General features: G+C 42.3%; 1 protein-coding gene across 1 annotated transcript in view; it reads left to right on the top strand.

The window, feature by feature from the left end:
• EBF2 (EBF transcription factor 2) overlaps nt 1-22158 on the top strand; it is a gene marked incomplete at its 3' end in the record, with an annotated part of 151792 nt that overhangs the window by 107653 nt on the left and 21981 nt on the right. The window contains exons 7-8 of the mRNA XM_083880562.1: nt 8520-8601; nt 21597-21714. Coding sequence (XP_083736688.1) covers nt 8520-8601; nt 21597-21714 — 200 coding nt within the window. The remainder of the gene's footprint in view (nt 1-8519; nt 8602-21596; nt 21715-22158) is intronic.

Below are 22158 nucleotides of genomic sequence, written 5' to 3'. Positions count from 1 at the left end.
GATATTTGAGGAGGAATCGTTCTGTGGCTGAGGGAAAGGACTGGGACTTGGACATGGATCCACTGCTGGGACTTGTGTGCAAAAATTATTATTTTTTAAATTGTTATTCGCTTGAGTTTTTTGTGTGTGTGTTTTTATTTGTGTGTTTTGTTGGGATTTTTTGGTTGTTTGGTTTGGCTTTTTGTGTGTGTTTTTAGTTGTGTATTTTGTTGGGTTTTTTATTTGGTTGGTTGGGGTTTTTGTGCAACTGGAGTCTTTTTATTAAAAGAAAAAGCCCTTCTTGATCCATCTGAAATACAGAATATTTTCACCCCATGTCTTCTTGAATCCATTGTAGAGAGTGTTACCCACCCAATGTGAGCAGGACATCTTGGGATAGCAAATAAAATTAGAATTAGAGGCAGTTTTAAGATGGGTTCTGCCATGCTGTGGTTTTAAGGTTGATTTTTAAGTTGGTCCCTGTTTTCCTTTCCTTTCCTTTCCTTTCCTTTCCTTTCCTTTCCTTTCCTTTCCTTTCCTTTCCTTTCCTTTCCTTTCCTTTCCTTTCCTTTCCTTTCCTTTCCTTTCCTTTCCTTTCCTTTCCTTTCCTTTCCTTTCCTTTCCTTTCCTTTCCTTTCCTTTCCTTTCCTTTCCTTTCCTTTCCTTTCCTTTCCTTTCCTTTCCTTTCCTTTCCTTTCCTTTCCTTTCCTTTCCTTTCCTTTCCTTTCCTTTCCTTTCCTTTCCTTTCCTTTCCTTTCCTTTCCTTTCCTTTCCTTTCCTTTCCTTTCCTTTCCTTTCCTTTCCTTTCCTTTCCTTTCCTTTCCTTTCCTTTCCTTTCCTTTCCTTTCCTTTCCTTTCCATTTTATTCCTTTTCCACCCCATCTCCAACATTGGCTGTTTGGAACTCAGGTCCAGAGGAATTCAGACACTTTTTGCCTTCCCCCAGGTGTCATTTCAGGGATTGGGCCCTAAATAATGTTCCCACATCAAAACTTAAACTTTAACCCTAAAATCTAAACTGGAGCGAGTGACTGCAAGAAAAGTCACTTAAAAAAAGTCTGACGAGGCTGAAGAAATTACTTTTAATCGAGGCAAGAGGAGGGAGAAATGTTTCTGGTTTGTACCATCAGGAAACGAGGATTTTGTTGGGGAAAGAATAACAGGAACAGTGTTAATCTGATTTCTGCTTTGTTTGGTTTGGGTTTGGTGGTTGCTTGGTTTGAGGGTTTTTGTGTGTCTGTTTTTAGTTGTGTTTTTTGTTGGGTTTTTTTGGTTGGTTGGTGGGTTTGGGTTTTGTATGTGTATGTTTTCTGTTGTGTATTTTGTTGAGTTTTTTGGTTGTTTGGGTTTTTTTGTGTGTGTGGTTTAGTTGTGGTTTTTGTTGGGATTTTTTTTTTTGTTGCTTAATTTAGGGTTTTTGTGTGTGTTTTCAGTTGTGTATTTTGTTACTTTTTTTGTTTGGGTTTTTTGTGTGTGTTTTTAGTTGTGTTTTTTTGTTGGGTTTTGTGGGGGTTTTTGGGTTTTTTTTGTGTGTTGTTTTAGTTCTGTATTTTGTTGGGGTTTTTTTTGTTTGTTTGGATTGAGTTTTTTGAGTGTGTTTTTAGTGGTGTATTCTGTTACTTTTTTGTTTGTTTGGGTTGGCGGTTTTGTTTGTCTTTTTAGTTGCATATTTTGTTGGGTTTTTTGGTTGATTTGGGGTTTGTATGTGGTTTTAGTTGTGGATTTTTTGTGTTTGTTGTTTTAGTTGTGTATTTTGTTGGACTTTTTGCTTGTTTGGATTGAGTTTTTTGTGTGTGTGTTTTTAGTTGTGTATTTTGTTTGGTTTTTTGGTTGTTTGTTTGGGGTTTTTGTGTGTTCTTTTAGTTGCATATTTTGTTGGGGTTTTTGTTTGTTTGGTTTGGGGTTTTTTTGTGTGTGGTTTTAGTCATGTATTTTGTTGGGTTTTTTGGTTGGTTTGAGGTTTGTGTGTGGTTTTAGCTGTGGATTTTTTTGTGTTTGTTGTTTTAGTTGTGTATTTTGTTGGGTTTTTTTGGTTGGTTGGTTGGTTTGGGTTTTTTTGTGTTTTCAGTCGTGTTTTTTGTTGGTTTTTTTTGGTTGTTTGTTTGGGTTTTTTCTGTGTGTGTTTTTAGTCATGTATTTTGTTGGGTTTTTTGGTTGGTTTGGGATTTCTGTGTGATTTTAGTTGTGTATTTTGTCAGGTTTTTTAGTTGGTTGGTTGGTTGGTTGGTTGGTTGGTTTGGGGTTTTTTTTGTGTTTTCAGTTGTGTGTTTTGTTGGGTTTTTTGGTTGTTTGTTTGGGTTTTTTGTATGTGTGTTTTTAGCTGTGTATTTTGTTGGGGTTTTTTTGGTTGGTTGGTTGGTTTTTTGTGCAACTGGAGCCTTTCTATTAATAAAAAAAAGCCCCAAGTGACAAATGAGGAGCCAACTCCTCCTCCCCTGGCCTGGGCCGGGGATCTCATCCTCCGACTCCTGTCCCTCCCCTCCCAGCGAATCTCTGACAGACTCAGGAAACTCTCCTGACCTACATATGTTGGTTTTTCACGTTTGTTAAGCCGGGTTCACACTTTATGCACAGGAGTTTTGTGAAGATTAATGAGCTGCTGTTTGTGGAGCATCACACAAATGCTCCCTGCAATAACCCCGCTCACTCCTCACACCCCACGAGGTGCACCTTCATTTAAAGTGCCTTTTTTTTTTTTGCATTTCTGATCCCACTCTGCAAAAAATAAAAGGGGAATCTTCTCATCAGCTCCCTAATAATACACCCTGACACCACAGAAATCACTCCAGAGATAAATATTCAGATTATAGAGGAGGTTCATGTTGTGAAATTCATTAAAATCAGGGCGGTGATATCAAATAAATGCAATTAATTGATTTGAAATTTTGGCTCTTTTGAAAGGGAGGAATTTGGAGTTGTGTGGGGCACTAGGAAGGGTCACTTGTCACACTTTTTTCTTTAAAAAAAAAAAAGTCTTGCCATGCCAAGACACACAGAGGGGAGGATCTGACCTGATCCAGGGAGTTGGATCAAGCCTCACTGCAATAATAACACTTTATTTTATATTTCAATTTAATATTGTTTAACTGAGACTCGTAATAACAACTTCTGGGTATAGTTTTGTTGTTGTTGTCATTCTTTTTGTGACATTTTAGAATTGCTGAATTATTAAAGCAGAATTGCTCCGTATCTTTATATTTCCATTAGATTTTGGGGTTGCTGGTAAACATAATCAGAATTATCCTGAATGGTCAGCATGTTCTCATGCCAAAAAAATGACTGAAGCCACAACTCCATATTCCACAGCAACCCCAAAAAGCCAGAATTATTTAATTTAAAAGGGAGAATTTTTAGGTGTATCCAGAACTTTAGGTGTGTCCAGAGTCTGTTCCCAACTTACAGCCAGTGTTGGACCTCTTGATTCTCTACCTCTATTTTAAATGAAGCATAAAATGTGGATGGGGGATAAAAAAAAAAAAAAAAATTATTTATTTATTTATTTGAATTACACCTTCTGCTGCACGTGGGACTGAGCTTCAGGTGACTCGTGCTGAAAACAGTTTAACTGACTTGATTTTCAGGATTTAACTGAATTTAAATTATTCAAGCCCTGGTTTAATTTGTCCTCCCCCTTTTTTCCATGGCCATGGAGAGCCCTGTGCACCCTCAGCTGTGCCAGGAGTTCTCCTGGTGCTTCCCCAGCCAGGATTGCTCAAAGTGTTGCCAAAAATTATCTGAGATAACACAGCTGAATTTAAGCTGAAGTGGAAAAGGGGCAGGATTTGGTTGAGATCAATTTGATTGAGGTCAGGTTGATTTTTCTCACTCATTTGAGGAGGACAAACATCCTCAGAGCTGTGGAACAAAGGCTCCAGTTCCAGGCAGGCACAGAACCTGCTGAGTTGGGCACAGGTGAGACAGTGGGACAAAAACTGCTCTTCAAACAGTTTAACTGACTTGATTTTCAGTATTTAATTGACTTTAAATTAAGCAAGACCTGGTTTAATTTGTCCTCCCCCTTTTTTCCATGGCCATGGAGAGCCCTGTGCATCCTCAGCTGTGCCAGGAGTTCTCCTGGTGCTTCCCCAGCCAGGATTGCTCAAAGTGTTGCCAAAAAATATCTGAGATAACACAGCTGAATTTATGCTGAAATGTAAAAAGGGGCATTTAATCCACCAGCTGAACTCCTGGGCTTGGTGGGAACTCCCAGCAGGAGGAGCAGTAACTTTTAAAAAATAGTAACTTTTTTAAAAAAATAAATATTTTTAAATATAAAAAGAAGGAGGCAAATTTAAGGTGGCATTTTGGATACCTCTCAGTCCGTACCCAGTGAGGTCACGGATGAAAATCTGTGCTTATATCTGAATTAATTTAATGTCTGTGCATTAAGTCAATCAGCTTTTCCATAGCAGTGCCAGAGTTTTCATTTTCAGGGGTAGTTATTGAAATGTAGATTCCAATTTAGGTTTTCCCCTCAAGTATATTGAGAAATATTGAGGGGATGGGCCAAGGTCCATCCTGGAGCCAAAGTCACTTGTTAAACTCCCACCTAATTCTGTTCTTGGCAAGGCCAAAAACTGGCCAAGAAAAGTCAAAATCAAATTTTTTTATAATTCTGATTTTTAAAGATTATCATTATTTTTGATGTATAAGTAGGTTAAGGCCAAAAACTGGCTAAAGTGCCTCGTTTAAAGAAAAATTAATAAAATCTTTCTGCAATTCTCCTGTTACCCCCTAAATCAGCTTCATTTAGTGCTAAACCTTCCCTCCTCTTTGCTCTCCCCCAAGTCATTTTTTATTCTAATTCTGCAATAAATATTAATGCCTTTCCCAGATGCAACCTCTTAAAAATATATATATATATCTATTTATACACACACACATATATATGTATATATACACATATATATGTATATATATTATATACATATATATGTGTACATATTATATATACATATATATGTATATATATTATATATACATATATATACACATATATATAATATCTCTCTATATATAATATATATCTATATATAATATATATCTCTCTATATATAATTTTTAAATATATATATATATATATATATATATATATAACAATCTACAAAATATTTCATGCAGGTTCCCACTCACAGCTCAGATTTGACTGGAAAAACTCTGAAAAAGAGAAAAAAAAATAAATGTGGTTCAACTGGGAAAAAAAAAAATAAAATATATAAATCCCTGTGTGTGCAGCTAAATTAAATTAAATCTAAATTTTGAGGTGATTGGGAGGGAAATTGTGATAGTGCAGCACATCCAGTGATCTCCAACAAACATTTTAGCAAAATAAATGTGATTTCTGCCACGACGTTGAAATAAACTAAAAGCAAACCCGGCACTTTGTGAAGCGAGCGAGGCAAATTTATTTTTTTTAACTTAAGGCAGGAAAAATTTCAGCGTTTTCAGCTGAATTCCAGAAAGTCAAGGCAGCTCTAAGAGCCCTCAGTGGGATTCCCCCAAATTTCTGGGGTTAAAGCTCCAGGCTGAGGCTCCCTGGGTTTGGTGCAGGGAACGCTCAGTGAAAAAGGGAAAATTTGGGTTTTTTTGTTTCATTATTTAATGTCCATCACCCCCCTCGGCACCAACCAGCCCGGATTTATTGAAATCCAGCTCTTTTTTCATTTGTGCTGCAGGTTTGGTGTTTTCTGAGGGTCTGAACCCTGATTTTCTGCAGATTTAGAAGGAAAAAAGGGGATTTTCGTTCCTCACCGCGGGGTTTGGATTTCGCTGTTACAAATGTACATTTGGAATTTTTTTTTTGCCTCTCTGCGTCTGAATTTTCGGGGTTGTGTCACTCACAGTCCCCCAGGATTTGTGCTCTTCCCCAAAACCAGCCCAGCTGACACAGCAAGTTCTCTCCCAGACACATTTCCCCGTTTCCTTCGTTTTCTTCGTTCGTTTTCTTCGCTCGTTTTCTTCGTTCTTCTCTTCGTATTGATCATTTTTCTCGCCTCAATCAAATGATTCCAAGCATTAAAAAATAAATTAAAAAATTAAAAAGTGAGCTGGCCATTTCCCTGCTTAATTTCTTTTATATTTCCTTAGAAGCAACAACTTTTGGATTTTTTTTTTTTTTGCTGTTGTTGTTGTGTTTCTCCTGCAGAAACGATCATTGATTTTTTCAACGTAAAAGTTCCTTGCTTTGGTCCATTTTAGGGTTTGGTTCCATTCTGGAGTTTGCACGTCTCTTATAAGCCGTTTATAGATCTGCAAATATTCATTTTTATGTCTCTGAGAAGAGGAAAATGAGTTTTGTTTGTGGGTAACATTTGTGCTGATTCACATTCTCCGGCGGATCTCCGCGGCTGTCGGAGGGTGAAGGGGAATTTTTCCTCCTCAAAACATTTTTAAGGATAAAAATCTCCCCAAATCTTTTGTCTAAAAGAGGTCTCAGGTCTCAGCATGGACTCGACAGGACTTATTTAATAAAATATATTAATATATTTTATTATTATATATACATTATTATACCCAAGGCATGAAATTCTGTCGGATTTTTGGTTTGGGAGCCACAGAGGTGCCCAAGGGCTCTGACATCTCCTCCCTGCTGAACCTCAACGTCCTGCTGAAGGGAGAGCCCAGATGAGAAAGAAAAATGGAGAAAATAACACTCTCACCTTGAAAAAAATGAGCATTTTTTAAAATATCTACTATATTTGTGACAGATTTAAGAAAATATTAGTTAAAAAATAAGAGATTTTAATTGAAAAGGAGCCTCGACAGGGTGGATTTTGTGGCACGATTTGGGTCTTTTTTTTGGGGGGGGGGATTTTATTTGTTTGAATGGCTTTTTAAATTGTATTTTGGGGCAGATGGAGGAGAAATCTCGTGGCGGGAGCAGCGCAGAGAAAAGTGGCACTAACAAGGGAGAGCAGATTTCTGTATTTATTGTCTGGTGCCGGGGCTGGTTCGGAGGGTGTTGTTGGTAAAGCCAGGAAATATCCATCTTTCTCCTTTAAAGTTCTAATTCAAGGCATGAATGTGTGAGTTCTGAAGGGACTTAGGGACTGCGGTAAAAAATCGTTGTCATAGTAACAGAAAGGGAAATAGGCCTGGCTCACCTGGGACTTTAACTTACTGCAAAAGCAGATTTTTTTTTTCTTTTTATTTATTTATTTATTTATTATTTTTTTTTTTAAGGAAAGCGCTCCAGCAAGAGAAATAAATAAATAACTCTCTCTTTGTATTCAAAATCAATTCTTAAACTATTTATATTTTTTGTCTTGTATCCCACTTTTTTCCCCCCCCTTCTTAAATCTATTTCAAGGCTTTTGATTTATTTTTTTAATTACAATCGTTGCGGTGAAAACTCATCTTGTCTGACAAACAGCCACGGGAAAGGGGAATCACAGAGAACGTTTTCACTCGCAGCAGAGGACGCCAAAAAAATTCTCTTGCTCGTGCCTGGATGTCGAAGACTTGTTTGTTTTGTTCTAAATCCAACCCCCGTTGGCTTTTCACGCCGTTTCTTTACCTCTGAAATGTCCAGATTCAATCAGAAAACAAAGTGTGGGGGGAGAGAATCCTTTTCTTGAGACAAAATTTGGTGGAGCAGGGGAAAAAAAAAATAAAAATTATATTTTATATCTGCTTAATATTTTCTAAACTCTAAAAAAATCTCCTTGCGGCATTGGGTGAGTCACTGGAGATCCCATGACGAGCTGAATTTTAGGATAATAATAAACCCCATGAAGATGGGTGTCTGTGACAGGGCAAAAAAAAAAAAATATATAATTGGCAGGAGAACTTTGTGGGATATTAATGGGTTTATCTGCTCGGCCAGCGTGAGCTGTCATGTTTCACTTGGAGCTCGTGGGGGTTTTTTTTTCCTTATCCACCCTTAAAAAAAAAAAAAAAAAAATCGAGGTAAGAAAAATCTGGGCTCTTGGCAGTTCTGCTCCTCTGCTTTTAGTGACTGGAATCTTCAGCAGAAAAAAAATAAAAAATAAATTAAAAATAAACATCAGCGGGATGAGACCTCGACAGATTCTTCCCTGAGCTGTGTCTGCTCTTGGGTTTTTTGTGAAACCACATCAGGTTCTTCCCTGAGCTGTGTTTGCTCCTGTTTTTGTTTGTTTTTTTTTCCATACATTCCAGGTCCTTCCAAGGTTTATCTGTCTCCCAGTTGCCCCATTGGGTTTTGTGGTCCTCTCATGTTGTTTTGTGGAAAAAAATCCCTCCAGATGGACAAAGAGAGACCTTGAATGGGAGGGAGAGATAAAGGAAAAGATTAAAATTTTGCAGAGAGAGAGTTGGTGCAGATCAGAGGAATTATGGTCACTCTCACCACGGTGGATTTCAGTCCCTTTACCTGTTGTTTTATAATTTTTTTTGTAAATTCTGTTTCTTAGAGGTTATTGGTTCGTTTGTTTTGTGATAAACCCCTGTAAGATCCATTTCCACCATCGTACAAATCACGTCACATCCATTTAAACCCAGACTATGACAACACCTCGTGCTGTGCCCGACACGAGTGACGTGGTTCTTTATCTTTCCAGATTCTTCCTCAAATTCTTCCTCAAGTGCAATCAGAACTGCTTGAAAACAGCAGGAAACCCACGGGACATGAGGCGGTTCCAGGTAAGTCACACAAGGCTCAGCATTAACCTCTCCACCTTTGTTCTTATTTTAATTTTTCTTTCCTTTCCCATCTCCTCCCTCCAAATAAACACAATGCCAACCCACCAAAAGCCACAGCAGAGTGCCTTAAAAAGTTTTTTCTCCATTTGTTATGTTCAAACCCTTTTTTCCCCTTTTTTTTTTCTTTCGTTTTGTTTTTTTGAGGGTATTTTTGGGGTGTCTTTTTTTTTTTGTGTTTGGTTTTTTTGTGGGGGTTTTTTTGTGGGTTTTTTTTTTCTTTTTTTGGGTTTTTTGTTTTGTTTTGTTTTGTGTGGGGTTTTTTTATGGTTTTGGTTTGGTTTGGTTTGGTTTTTGTGTGGGGTTTTTTTGGTGATTTTTTTTGTTATTTGTTTGTTTGTTTTGTTTTGTTTTGTTTTGTGTGGGTTTTTTTGTGGTTTTGGTTTGGTTTGGTTTGGTTTGGTTTGGTTTTTGTGTGTGTTTTTTTGGTGCTTTTTTTGTGTGTGTGTTTTTTTTTTGTGGTTTTAGTTTGGTTTGGTTTGGTTTGGTTTTTGTGTGGGGTTTTTTTGGTGCTTTTTTTGTTGTTTGTTTGTTTTGTTTTGTTTTGTTTTGGTTTGGTTTGGTTTGGTTTGGTTTTGTGTGGGTTTTTTTTGTGGTTTTGGTTTGGTTTGGTTTGGTTTGGTTTGGTTTTTGTGTGTGGTTTTTTTGGTGGTTTTTTTGGTTGGTTTTTTTTTGTTTGTTTTGTTTTTTGTTTGTTTTTTGTTTGTTTGTTTTTGTTTGTTTTGTTTTGGGTGTGGTTTTTTTTGGTTTTTTGGGGTTTTTTTGGTTTTTTTGGTTTTTTTTGTGTTCCCTTCCTTCTTTTCCCCCCTGGATCCCCAGGGGGAAGGGCTGTACTGCACCAGGCCGCAGTTGGATATTTGATTTGACACCCTCGGGCAGAGCTCTGGCACATGCAGCTGCCCACAGCAGGGATGGTGCTGCTGATATTCACATGCCTCAGGATTTTTCAAAGTATCTCCGTACGTGCTACACCAGCAACCTCCTCATTCCCTACCTCTTCCCTTATCTTTTTAACACTCTCACATCCTCCCTCCAGCTTTTTTATTATTATTAAAAAAAAACCCAAAACAACAACAACAACAAACCAAGAAGCCAAACCAGCGCTGATCACTTTAAGATCTCAGAGCAAAAATAATAAAACAAAAAACCAACAAGACCCGTGGGATTGTGACCCAGCTGCTTTTTACAGTGAATTCTGCCACTGGTTTCCACTGGGGCCGGTGGGTTGGGAATTCCAGCTCACACAAATCCTTCTCTCCCTGAGCAGCTGGAGTGTGGCAGTGGGAGAGCAGGGGCAGGCAGGGCTCTCCTGCCCCCTCTAAGATTTTTAGGCAGCTCTTTTTATTTGTTTGGATAAATAAAAGGGTTTGTTTCACCTGTAGATGAGCCCCTGTTGAGGGGTCAAGGGGATGGTTCAGGGTTTTTAGATGGGTGGGATGTGAGGTGACCTGGGAAAGGGAGAAAAGGGGCTGGAGGGGAGGATGAAGGGCTGGAGGGGAGGAAAATGGGGTTGGAAAGGAGGAAAGTGAGGCTGGAGGGGAGGAAAGTGGGGCTGGAAGGAGGGAAGCGGGGCTAGAAGGGGAGGAAAGAGGCTGGAAGAGCAGGAAAGTGAGGCTGGAAGGGGAGAAAAATGGGGCTGGAAGGGAGAAAAGGGGCTGTAAGGGGAGGAAGGTGGGGCTGGAAGAGCAGGAAAGGGGCTGGAGGGAGGAAAGGGGATGGAAAGGAGGAAAGAGGCTGGAAGGGGAGGAAAAGGTCTGGAGGAGCAGAAAAGTGGAGCTGGAAGGGAAGAAAGTGGGGCTGGAAGGGATAAAAGTGGGGCTGGAAGGAGGAAAATAGGCTGGAAGGGAGAAAAGTGTGGCTGGAGGGGAGGAAAGTGGGGCTGGAAGGGGAAAAAAGGGGCTGGAATTGAGGAAAGTGGGGCTGGAAGGGGAGGAAAAGGGCTGGAAGAGCAGGAAAGTGGAGCTGGAAGGGAAGAAAGTGGGGCTGGAGGGGAGGAAAGTGGGTTTGGAGGGGAGGAAAGGGGCTGGAAGGAGGAGAGTGGGGCTGGAAGGAGGAAAATGGGGATGGAACAGAGGAAAGAGTCTGGAAGGGGAGGAAAAGGGCTGGAAGAGCAGGAAAGTGGGGCTGGAAAGGAAAAAAGTGGGGCTGGGAGGGAGGAAAGATGCTGGAAAGGAGGAAAGTGGGGCTGGAAGGGGGAAAAGTGGCAGGAAGGGAGGAAAGTGGGGCTGGAGCTGATTTTTGGGTGAGGTGCAGCCACAGTGATGAATTCAGGCGGTTGAGCTGTGCCCCAGTTTCCAGCCAACCCTCAATGAGCCAATTCCCCTCTGTTTTCACCTCTGACCCCAAATGGGGCTGCTCACCTCGGTGAAACTCTGCTCTTGAGCCAGGAGAGCCCTGGGGACAGTCCCGGAGTCCTTTTCCAGCCTCAGGCTCCAAAATTCACTGATGGAGCCCAGGCCCAGCCCTGGAAATGCTGCTTGTTGTCATCATTATTGTCACTGTCCCACAGTTTTGGAAAAACCCTTTTTTGGGGGGAAAGACCCACAGATGAGGCTCCTGAGAAACACTTTAAAAACTTTTATTCCATTTTCAGTCTCATGAGAAGGGTGAGACAATACAGATGTTACAGTTCACACCATCACAATCAGAACCCAAACTATTTTCTAATTACAAAATTAGGAATTATAAGTGTTTTTTTGGTCTATCAGCTTTTGCCACACAATGTTGTAAATGCCTTTAATTCAATCATCTTTTAAAATATCCCACATGGGTTTGGTACAATGCACCTTTCATAGTTCTATTTCTCCAAAATATCTGGTTTATTTGCAAGGTCCAATCTGGTTTATTTCTGGTCCTATTTCCACCTCTCTAATCCCATCTAAAAACTGGATTTTAGCTCATTGAGGGATGTGTGGTTTTCCTGGAGATCCTTGACATGGGGAGGTGACATCCATGGGTTTGGTGTTTGATCCTCCACAGCTTCATATTTCTTTTTTTTTTTTATGTTCACTTGCATCATTTTCCTCATTTATAAACAGAGTGTTGTGGTTTGAAAGCAAAACGAGCGAGAGGCTCCAAGTCAGAAATAAAGAGTGTAATTGGATTAGAGATGGCCAATGTGAGGGTTTGAGGTGGGGTTTTTTCACTGCCTGAGGATTATTCCCGGGAATTGCTGCCAGGGGAGGGCTGGATGGGGATGGGATGATGTGAAGTTGAATTTTTGAAGGGCCAACCTGGGATGCAGCAGTGGAGTTTCACTGGGCTGGGCTGCAGAACCCTCTGGAACTTGGTTGAGAGTTTGGTGGTGGTTCTGTCGTGGTTTGAAAGAAAAACGAGTGAGAGGCTCCGAGTCAGAAATACAATTCAGTAAGAAGAAAGGAATAAAAGTAAAATAAAATAAAATAAAATAAAATAAAATAAAATAAAATAGATGTAATAATACAAAGGAGCACTGACAGAGTCAGAACACACCCTGAGCAGGGTGGTGGGAGCAGTAGTAACAAGAGGTCAGAGAGGTTTGGGGTCTTTGTTTGGTGTTGTTGGGTGTCGTGGTTTGAGAGCAAAACCAGTGAGAGGCTCCAAGTCAGAAATACAATTTAATAAGAAGAAAGGTAAGAAAAGGTAAAATAAAATAAAATAAAATAAAATAAAATAAAATAAAAAAATAAAATCAATGCAATAACACAAAGGAGCACTGACAGAGTCAGAACACACCCTGAGCAGGGTGGTGGGAGCAGTCCAGGTGAGGGGCTCTTCCTGAAGCAGTGATCCCACAGAAAGGTCTGGGAGCTCTGCTCCTCTGGGAATCCAGTGGCTCAGGGCTGCTTGTCCTGTCCCAAATCCCAGATTCTCTCCAGGTGGGAATGCTTGGCTCCTCCCCCTGGGCATTGGGAGCATCTCCCAATGGGATGAGGAGTCGTGCAGTGGCTCCTTGATGGCCCATTAAACAGAGAGAGCTCCTGGAGGGAGTTCCCTGTGAGTCCTGGGCAAGGCATTGATGGGCCATGAGCAGAAGAGCCCAAAGGAGGGGCCTGGGAAAACACTGCCCCACCTGGTTCCAACAGCTCATGGGGATGGGGATGGAATAAATACTGTGTGTGCATCCTACACTGCACCCCAGGACAGCAGAGTTAAAGCTCCACAGGAATTTGCAGAGTTGCGTCAGACTTTCCATCAAAACGTGTTCTCGTAGAAAAAAGTGATTTTTATTTTTCTTCCCCTTTTCTGCTGGCCATGAAAAATTTAATAATTAAAAAAACCCGACGTTTCAACATTTATCGAAACCAAAGCTTCTGAAAGCTCAGAAAGAATTAAAGAAATGCAAGCAAAATAAATTAAAATTAAATTAAATCAGTTTTAGCTTTTTTTGTTTGGAGCATGAAGAGATTTAAAGAAAAATCCCTGACCAACCTAATTTTTTTCACCAGCAGCTTAAAGAGACTGCGGTGACTCCTTCACTCTGTGCTTTTTAGAGATGATAAGACATGAGGGAAAAAAAAAAGAGGTGCTTATTGTTAGTGGATTTATAGTGAGTTATTTTTTTTCAAGTGGCAATTTCCATAAAGAAAAAATAAAAGCAAACCAGCAATTACTTTTCATCTGCCAAGAATGCTAAAAAAATTTAGAAAGCAAAAAGAAAAAACCTCTTTTACAGTGTGTAAACACATCTTGAGAAGATCTGATTGTGGAATGTCAGGAAAAACATAAATATTCTCATTTTTGGGGGGGTTTTGTCCTGAATTTGGTAAAAAAAATCATATATATTCTCCTTTTTTGGGGGGTTTTGTCCTGAGTTTGTTAAAAAATTGTAAATACTCTCCTTTTTGAGGAGGTTTTATTCTGAATTAATCAAGATCAGGCTTTAAAACCACCATATTCAGTTTAATTTTTTTATCAACCTCTCCAAAACATCAGCTTTTTCTCAGAGTTACAGAACCCAGTGCCCAGGGGGAAAGGGACCTGGAGGTGCTGGTCAGCAGCTGGACATGAGCCAGGACAGTGACCAGGTGGCCAAAGGGCCGGTGGAATCCTGGCCTGGATCAGGAATGGTGTGTCCAGCAGGAGCAGGGAGGTCACTCTGCCCCTGGACTGGGCACTGGTCAGGCCACACCTCGAGTGCTGTGTCCAGTTCAGGATGGACATTGAGTGCTGTGTCCAGTTTGGGATGGACATTGAGTGCTGTGTCCAGCTCAGGATGGACATTGAGTGCTGTGTCCAGTTTGGGGTGGACATTGAGTGCTGTGTCCAGTTCAGGATGGACATTGAGTGCTGTGTCCAGCTCTGGGTGTCCAGCTCAGGATGGACATTGAGTGCTGTGTCCAGTTCGGGATGGACATTGAGTGCTGTGTCCAGCTCTGGCCCCTCAGCTCAGGATGGACATTGAGTGCTGTGTCCAGTTCGGGATGGACATTGAGTGCTGTGTCCAGCTCTGGCCCCTCAGCTCAGGATGGACATTGAGTGCTGTGTCCAGCTCTGGCCCCTCAGCTCAGGAAGGACATTCAGAGCCTTGAGCACGTCCAGAGGAGGCCCCGAGGCTGGAGAGGGGCTGGGAACACAAACCCTGTGAGGAAGGGCTGAGGGAGCTGGGGGAGTTTATCCTGGAGAAAAGGAGACTCAGGGGTGACCTGATCACTCCCCACAACCCCCTGAAAGGTGCCTGTGCTCAGGGGGGTTGGGCTCTTTCTCCAGGCAGCGCTGACAGAACCAGAGGACACAGCTCAGGCTGGGCCAAGGGAAACACAGGTTGGATACCAGGAAAAAGTTTTTTACAGAAAAGATGATAAAATATTGGAATGATCTGCCTGGGGAGGTGGTGGAGTCACATCCCTGGATGTGTTTAAAAGGAAACTGGATGTGGCACTTGATGCCATGATCCAGTTGAGGTGTTGGAGTTGAGTTGGACTCGATGATCTTGAAAGTCTCTTCCAACCTGGTAATTCTGTGATTCTGTGAACTGAAACCTTTGGAGACAAATTTCAGAATTCTGGAGGTTTTGAGTGAGAGCAGGATCTTCATTCAGGCTGCTGCAAAGCCGAGCTCTGTGCTGGGCTGCAGAGGTCAGCGTGGATAAAAAAAAAGATACAAAAAAAGCGGCTCAAATTTGCTCAGATTTGACACCTTGGGAATAACAAAGCTCCGTGTTCCAAAGCAAATTAGCCATGATGAACAGGAAGGACAATAGGCAAAGACAGCTGGTTTTCTGTCTGCCTCCTGGTTTCTAAGGATAGAATCATCATTTCCCTGAGCACGACCAAAGTTGGGAGTGTTCTTCAACTCTCCCGTGGCTTCTGGACACTTCTTTTATTTTTGGTTGACTTTTTTTGGTTTTTTGGTGTTGTGGTGTTTTTTTTTTTTTTTTTTGTTTTTTTTGTTTTTTGTTTTTTTTTTTTTTTTTTTTGTTTTTTTTTTTGTTTTTTTTGTTTTTTTTCTTGTTTTTTAATTTGTTTGGTTTTTGTGTTTTGTTTTGTTTTGTTTTTGGTGGGTTTTTTTGTTTGGGTTTTTTGGGTTTTTTGGTTGGCTTTTTTTTCTTTTTGTTTGTTTTGTTTGGGGTTTTTTTGGGGGTTTTTTTGTTGGTTTGTTTTTTTTTTTTTTTTTTTGGGGGGGGGCTGTTTGTTGAATTTTCAGCTTTAAAACTTTGATAATTTCCTTTCACCTGCTGCTTGTTGCACATGGTCTCTCAGCAACCCTGAAAGTCAATAGAATAGAATAGAATAGAATAGAATAGAATAGAATAGAATAGAATAGAATAGAATAGAATAGAATAGCTATGCCCTCCATTTAATGAGGAATTCTCCTGCAGATCTTGATTGAAGCCAATGATATTTTAATGGTAACGACCGGTGTGTAAAGGGGGGGACAATAATTCTGTAGAATTGAGATGAGGCTCTTGAGCTGAAATGCTTTAGCTGAGCCCTGCTGCTCACACATTTAGGCTCCTGTTGAGTGGGAATTCTGCTTCCTGCAGGAGCAGAGTGATAAAACAGGTCCTGCAGTGCCAGCGAGGGGTGAGAGGCAGCAGAAATTGGTACCAACATGGTCAGCTTTGAACCAAAATCCTTTATTTCAGGAGCTAAAAGAGAGAGGTCAGTAATTGCCCTCTGTTTTCAGCAGAAAACATGACATGGAATGTTTCCTGGCAGGTAAACCACCCCCCTCCTCCTCTAGAGGCTCTGGGGAGGAAGATAAAGGAAAAATAACAAGGTGCATCCCTGGGGAGGTTTCCTTCCTGACCCCGCAGTGTTGGATCAGTTCATCATGAGCAGAGAGCAGAGCTGGCTGGGGCTGGGATTGCACCACATCCACAGCTCTGAGGGGTCTGTGCCACTCAGGGAGGGGGGAAATGATGATGGGGAGGAGGGAGGTGACATTGGGAGTCTGTAAAAAAGGATGGGAAGGATAAAACAACTGCTGGGAATGGGAATCCTGTTCAGGATGATGGGGAGGGGATGGAACAGAGACCCCCGTGGTCAGGCTGGGGTGTGGACAGGGATCACTGAGCTCCTGCCAGAGGTGGAATATCATGGAATAATCATCATGGGGGATAAATTTCCCAGGTGTATATTGCAAAAAATGCAGCTGGTGGCAGCACAGCCTGGGCCTGTCACTGGAGGGGGCAGATTTCTCCATCGGGCACTGAGTGACCCAACAAAAGGTGATTTTGTTATTTTAGATCCTCTGTGAGTAAGGGAAGGACTGACTCAGCTGCAAGAGAAAAAAAAAAAATTCTCCAGGAGTTTGATGTGCTCAGATCTGAAGGGCAAATATTGAAGGGAAAGAGAGTTCCCAGAGTGATGTCTCATCCATAAAATCCAACCAGGGATGAGATCCACACTCCAGCAGAAAGGGGGGAGATTTGTTGCATTTGGCCCCTCTGGTTTCTTGTTTGGGCACAATACACTGAATTAACTGCAGTCTAAAGGGAGCAAAATGACATTGGAGCAGGTGCAGGAATGGGTCATTAAAGGGTTCAGGGGCTGGGCAAGAGCTTGGCTCAAACCTTTGCAATGAGGAGGGGTGGAACTGCTCTCTGAAATTACCCTCAGGTAGTTTCAGGAAGGGAAATAATAATTTTAAAGCTAATGTTAAGTATAAACTCACCAGGAATAAATTTAAGCTGTGAGCCATAAATTCCCTCATCATCAGGCTCTAAAACAAGCTGAGTGTCAAAGGCAGAAGGTGGGAATGGTGTTAAATGATTTTCTGAAAGCAGCTCCGTGGTTTGGATGTGGGTAATGGCAGGAGAAAAGGTGTCAGTGACCCAGAGATGGTGACCCCAAGTGTCCCAAAAACATCAGATCCCCTGGGGTGAACCCAAGTGCCCAGTTTGCCCTGTCAGCTCCCAGTTTGGAGAGATTTCCCAAAGAATTCCATGGAAGTTTTGAGCAGAGTGAGGCTGCTGGTGTTTTTCTCATTGTTTATCCTATTCCCAATCCAACTCTGAAGCAAACCCATCACGTCCAGCCTCTCCTCCTGTGTTACTCCATCAACCAAAATTCCTGTTGACATCAATGGGAGCCCTGCCCAAGCCCAGGCAGGCAGGATGAGGCCTGGCATCTTTCCTTCCACTCAGCTGGAAAATAATAATAATAATAATAATAATAATAATAATAATTTTTTTCTAAAGTCCTCATAGCAGTTTAGGATTTTTTTTTTTTTTAAAGTTAAAATAACATGGTGCTGTGACTAGAGAGTTGTAAGGGAAAGTGCATCAGGAATGCAATATTGTTTCCAGATGTACAATGTCATAAAGGATTTTTTCCACACTTGGAATGGTAACAGGAATTTTTTTTGAGAGAGATCATTTACACAGTGATGAGATATGTTACATGTAAGTGAATGCCTGGATGCCTGGAATGTTTGTACCATATGTCTAAATAGGTGTCTGTGACTGATACAGATTTTATATCTGGGGATGTGGAGGGATTTGCATATCTGTGATCCAGAGAGCAGCACATTTTAGGGTATAAAAATACAAAATGCTGATATAACATAGCTGGGGGAGGGAAATTTGCAGTTCCCAGGTGAAGGTTGGTGAGGAAACACAACCCCCTGAGCTGTGCAGTGGTTTAATGTGCCAAAAGACACTTGGGCTGGATGTCACGGGAGGTGAACCCTCCCCGTGGGTCCTGAGCCAGGATTGCATTTCAGAAATCCACCTGGGGACAGAAATAACGTGGGGATCCAGCCCCAGCATTTCCCCAGGGGAATCACTGTGGCCTCTGAGCTGAGGAGAAACCTCTGCAGGTTGGCAGGGAGAACCCCAGAGTGTGAAAACAGCCCAGAATCCTCTAATTCCCCAAAATTCTGAGGGAAATGAGAGCTGTGTTGGGAAGGATGAAGGAATAACACATTATCCTCTCTATTTCTTTCCCGCTCTCTGTCCTCCGAAACCCCAGCAGAGGTGACAGCTTGGTCCAGCTTTTGGGCGGCACAAAATCTGTAGTTTTTATGTTGTTTGTGCCCAAAATTCGTCCCTCAGCCTCAATTCCCAGAACCCACGACCAACCTGACCTGTTTTGTCATTCTCAGATCATTCCCTTTGGATGAAATTTTACATTAACAAACGGTGTTAGGTGAAAGATCATCCACTGAAAACAGGCAAAAAAAGCCAAATTATCATCCAGGAGAAGTACAGGAAAAGAAAAATCTCCCCTGAACCATTTGCCAGCGCTGTGGGCGAAAATCAGAATTTAAAACCCCCAGGGAAGTTGGCACATCACCTTTCATCAGCACTAAACACGGGTTTTGTTCCTTTTAAAAAATGTCTCGGGCTATTTTACGACGTCGGGAGGACAAGTGTTGTTGATAAATACGTGTTCAGGAGGGGCCTCAGCGAGAAATGCACAGAAATGGTTAACAAGGTAATGGCAAGAAACGTTGACCTTGATTTGTTTGGCTAAGATGTAAAGATTTTTGAAGGTCAAAGGTGTCCTCGTGTAGTGTTTTGGAGTCTAACTGTGTCTGACCCTCTAACATTAAGCTGCTGTGGCCTGCAGTTTTGAAGAGTGAAGCAAACCAGGGGGAAAAGAGGGAAGGGGGAGAGAACAGGAAATGGAGTGAGGTGTTTCAGGAAGTTGTCAGGAGTTGACTGATTGATTCCAGATGGAAAGGGTCACCCCTGGTGACCCAGGAAAGACTCACTGGGGGAAAGCAGTTGGCTTGTGAAAGGGAAGGGCCTGGGAGTTGGGGACCATGGTGGAATGCGCATTCCTCCTCCTTTTATCCATAAAACATTGGGTTTTAACCTCCAGAATAAAACAATTGCGCCGTGGTCTCCACCAGGCAAAGAGGGAATGGCGAAGGGAAGGGGTTCAGCCAGTTTGAGGTCCATAATCTCACATATCCTTCTCCACACCAAGAATGAGGAGTTGGGCAGTGCTGGGGTAGCAATGACAAAGCTCTCTGCTGAAATTCACATTACAGCAAAAAAATCTGTATGAATTAACAAACTTTGAGAAGGTTCTGCTCCAGAGCTGAGCTTTGCACCTGGTTCCTGTCCATGAGAATGTTGTGTTTGTCCACCCTGGGGGAATTCACCCACCTGTGACAGGCCCAATGTCATGGATGGGACAGGTGGATAAAAATGGAACCACACATGGAGAGAGGTCTAGAAGTGCTGGAAGGTGTAGAAAGTCTAGAACCTTCCATTCCTGCTGGCTCAGGGAGCAGAGAGTGCTCAGCACTTTTCCTCTGGGCTGGTTCTTGCCTTTAATTGCTGTGGGGGTCTCTACACCTCCTGCCAAAACCCACGTTTTGTGTTGTGATTCCAGCATTGAGCCCTGCCCTGGGACAGGGACACGACCCAGGGAATGGCTGGAGATGAGGCAGGGAGGGCCAGGCTGGGTTTTGGGAAAGGCTGGATTTTGGGAAATGTTGGATTTTGGGAAAGGTTGGATTTTGGGAAAGGTTGGATTCTGGGAAAGGTTGGATTTTGGGAAATGTTGATTTTGGGAAAGGCTGGATTTTGGGAAAGGCTGGATTTTGGGAAAAGTTGGATTTTAGGAAGGGCTGGATTTTGGGAAAAGTTGAATTTTGGGAAAGGTTGGATTTTGGGAAAGGTTGGATTTTGGGAAATTTGGATTTTGGGAAAGGCTGGATTTTGGGAAAGGCTGGATTTTGGGAAAGGTTGGATTTTGGGAAAGGCTGGGTTTTGGGAAATGTTGATTTTGGGAAAGGCTGGATTTTGGGAAAGGCTGGGTTTTGGGAAAGGTTGGATTTTGGGAAAGGCTGGATTTTGGGAAAGGTTGGATTTTGGGAAAGGCTGGATTTTGGGAAAGGCTGGATTTTGGGAAATGTTGGATTTTGGGAAAGGCTGGATTTTGGGAAAGGCTGGATTTTGGGAAATGTTGGATTTTGGGAAAGGCTGGATTTTGGGAAAGGCTGGATTTTGGGAAATGTTGGATTTTGGGAAAGGCTGGATTTTGGGAAAGGCTGGATTTTGGGAAATGTTGGACTTTGGGAAAGGCTGGATTTTGGGACAGGCTCTTCCCCCAGAGGGTGCTGGCACTCCCCAGGGAATGGGCACATTCCCAAATCTGCCAGAGCCCCAGGAGAGTTTGACCAGCACTCCCAGGGGTGCTCAGGGTGGGATTTTGAGGTGTCTGTGCAGGACCAGGAGCTGGGCTGGATGTGGGTCCCTTTTCCTCTCAGGACATTCTATGGTTCTATTTTGTGTGAACATTGAAACCTGGCTCTGTCCTCCCTTCCTGAGAGCACGTGGGTGTGGATTTACCCCACTCGTGTAACTGAGCTCAGAGATGTCTCTATCCCACATACAAGACACGCTTTTTTTTAAAAAAAAAAAATTTATTTTTTACATTTGGTTGCAATTTAAACACTTGTCGTAAATATTCCAGACACTGGAATAATTCAGGCCTATTCCCCTTTGCCACAGCGCGCTCTGGGCTGGCCAGGGAGAGACTAAAATTTATTTCCATTGTTTAAGGGAAAATAATGAAGTGCATCTGAGCGGGCTCAGCGATGTCATGCGGGAAACGTTCCCTTTGGATGGAGTCACACCCCACCCTAATGGGAGTGAGGAAATCAGTTGGCACAAAAAAGCAACACATTCTGCGACAAGAATGCTTGAGAAGTATCAGAGTACAGGATGACAAGAGCCTTTTGGAATGAATTAGGGTTGTCTCCAGGAGGAAAGTGTTCTTTAAGCTCGCCTAAGCCTGGGGAGGGCAAGGTCTCTCCTGCTCTGTGCTGGAAGAGAGTTTTATCAACAATTAGAGCTTGACGTTCTCTTACCTCGGCTGTGACAGCTGAGGCTGTGGAAATCCAGGAATTCATCCAGGGTTTGACTCTCCGTGGCTGTGCTTTACTGTAGGATGGAATTAAACTCATTAACACCAACTGGTGGTCAGAAACCACTCAGTCAGAGGGCATCTTCTTTCAGGAGTTAAAACGCTGTTTGTTTTCCCCAAAAGTTTGTGGTTTGAAGCCACACGTATTTCTGGATGGATGGGATTTAGAGCTTTGGGTGCTGTAAAAACTGAAGTGGGATTAATTAACACGTACAGTTACTTCCTCTGAGGATTCGGGTTGGAGCCCAGTCGTGGAGGTTGAGGTTTAAAACCTGCTGCTGGGTTTGGGGTGCTGAGGCCCAGTTAATTTTCAGGAGGCACCGTGCACTCCCATGTCAAAACCAGGTCCTGTTTTCATAGAGTTTCCATCCTGCAGGAGCTGGGCCGTTACACATTGAGTCATCTACACAGAACACTGTTAAATGCAGTAAATGCACTGAATGAAGGCTGAAAACATTTTCTCCCCTTCTTGTAAGGCCCTGCAGGCCATGCTACCATTTTTCAAAACACAGTGTTTGGCCAAACCAAATAATTAATCCTCAACGAGCTGAATTTCGAATAAATCATTTACCTGGCTGGTTTTGTTTTGGTTTTATTTTTTTTTTTTTTCTTCTTCTTCTAACTATCCAGGTGGTGCTATCGACAACAGTGAACGTGGACGGGCACGTGCTGGCCGTGTCTGACAACATGTTTGTGCACAACAACTCCAAGCACGGGAGGAGAGCGAGGAGACTCGACCCCTCGGAAGGTGGGAGTTGTGTCTGGAGAGAGGAGCAGAAATTACCCCTTCTGCCATCTCTGTTTGTTTTCAGGAGGGAAGGAGAGCTGAGGGGGAATTGCGGAGCCCTCAGGGGGTTTGGGCAAGGCAGAGGCAGGAAAAACAGTGTCTACTGCATGCAAAATATGATCCTCCTCACATCTGAGGGACTGGCTCACCCCTCCCCCTGCGATTTATTAATTAGTATGTGCTGCGAAGATGAAAAACACAGAAAAACACCGAGTATTATCTAAATTTCAGCCCCTCTCATTCAGCTGGGATAGATTTGATTTCAGGCAAATTAGGCAAGATGACATCTTAGTTAAACAGAGCCATTCCAGCACGAGATGTGTATGAAAAAGTGTCACTGGTTCCCTTAAACAAACTGTGCGCGGAGCCTAACGATGCGCAGAGGGAGCTGACACTAATTGATGT

This window comes from Zosterops lateralis, assembly GCF_965231275.1.
Source record: "Zosterops lateralis genome assembly, chromosome: 30".
NCBI classification, from domain to species: Eukaryota; Metazoa; Chordata; class Aves; order Passeriformes; family Zosteropidae; genus Zosterops; species Zosterops lateralis.
Note: the sequence above shows the minus strand (reverse complement) of the source record. Positions and strands in the feature narration are given on the sequence as shown.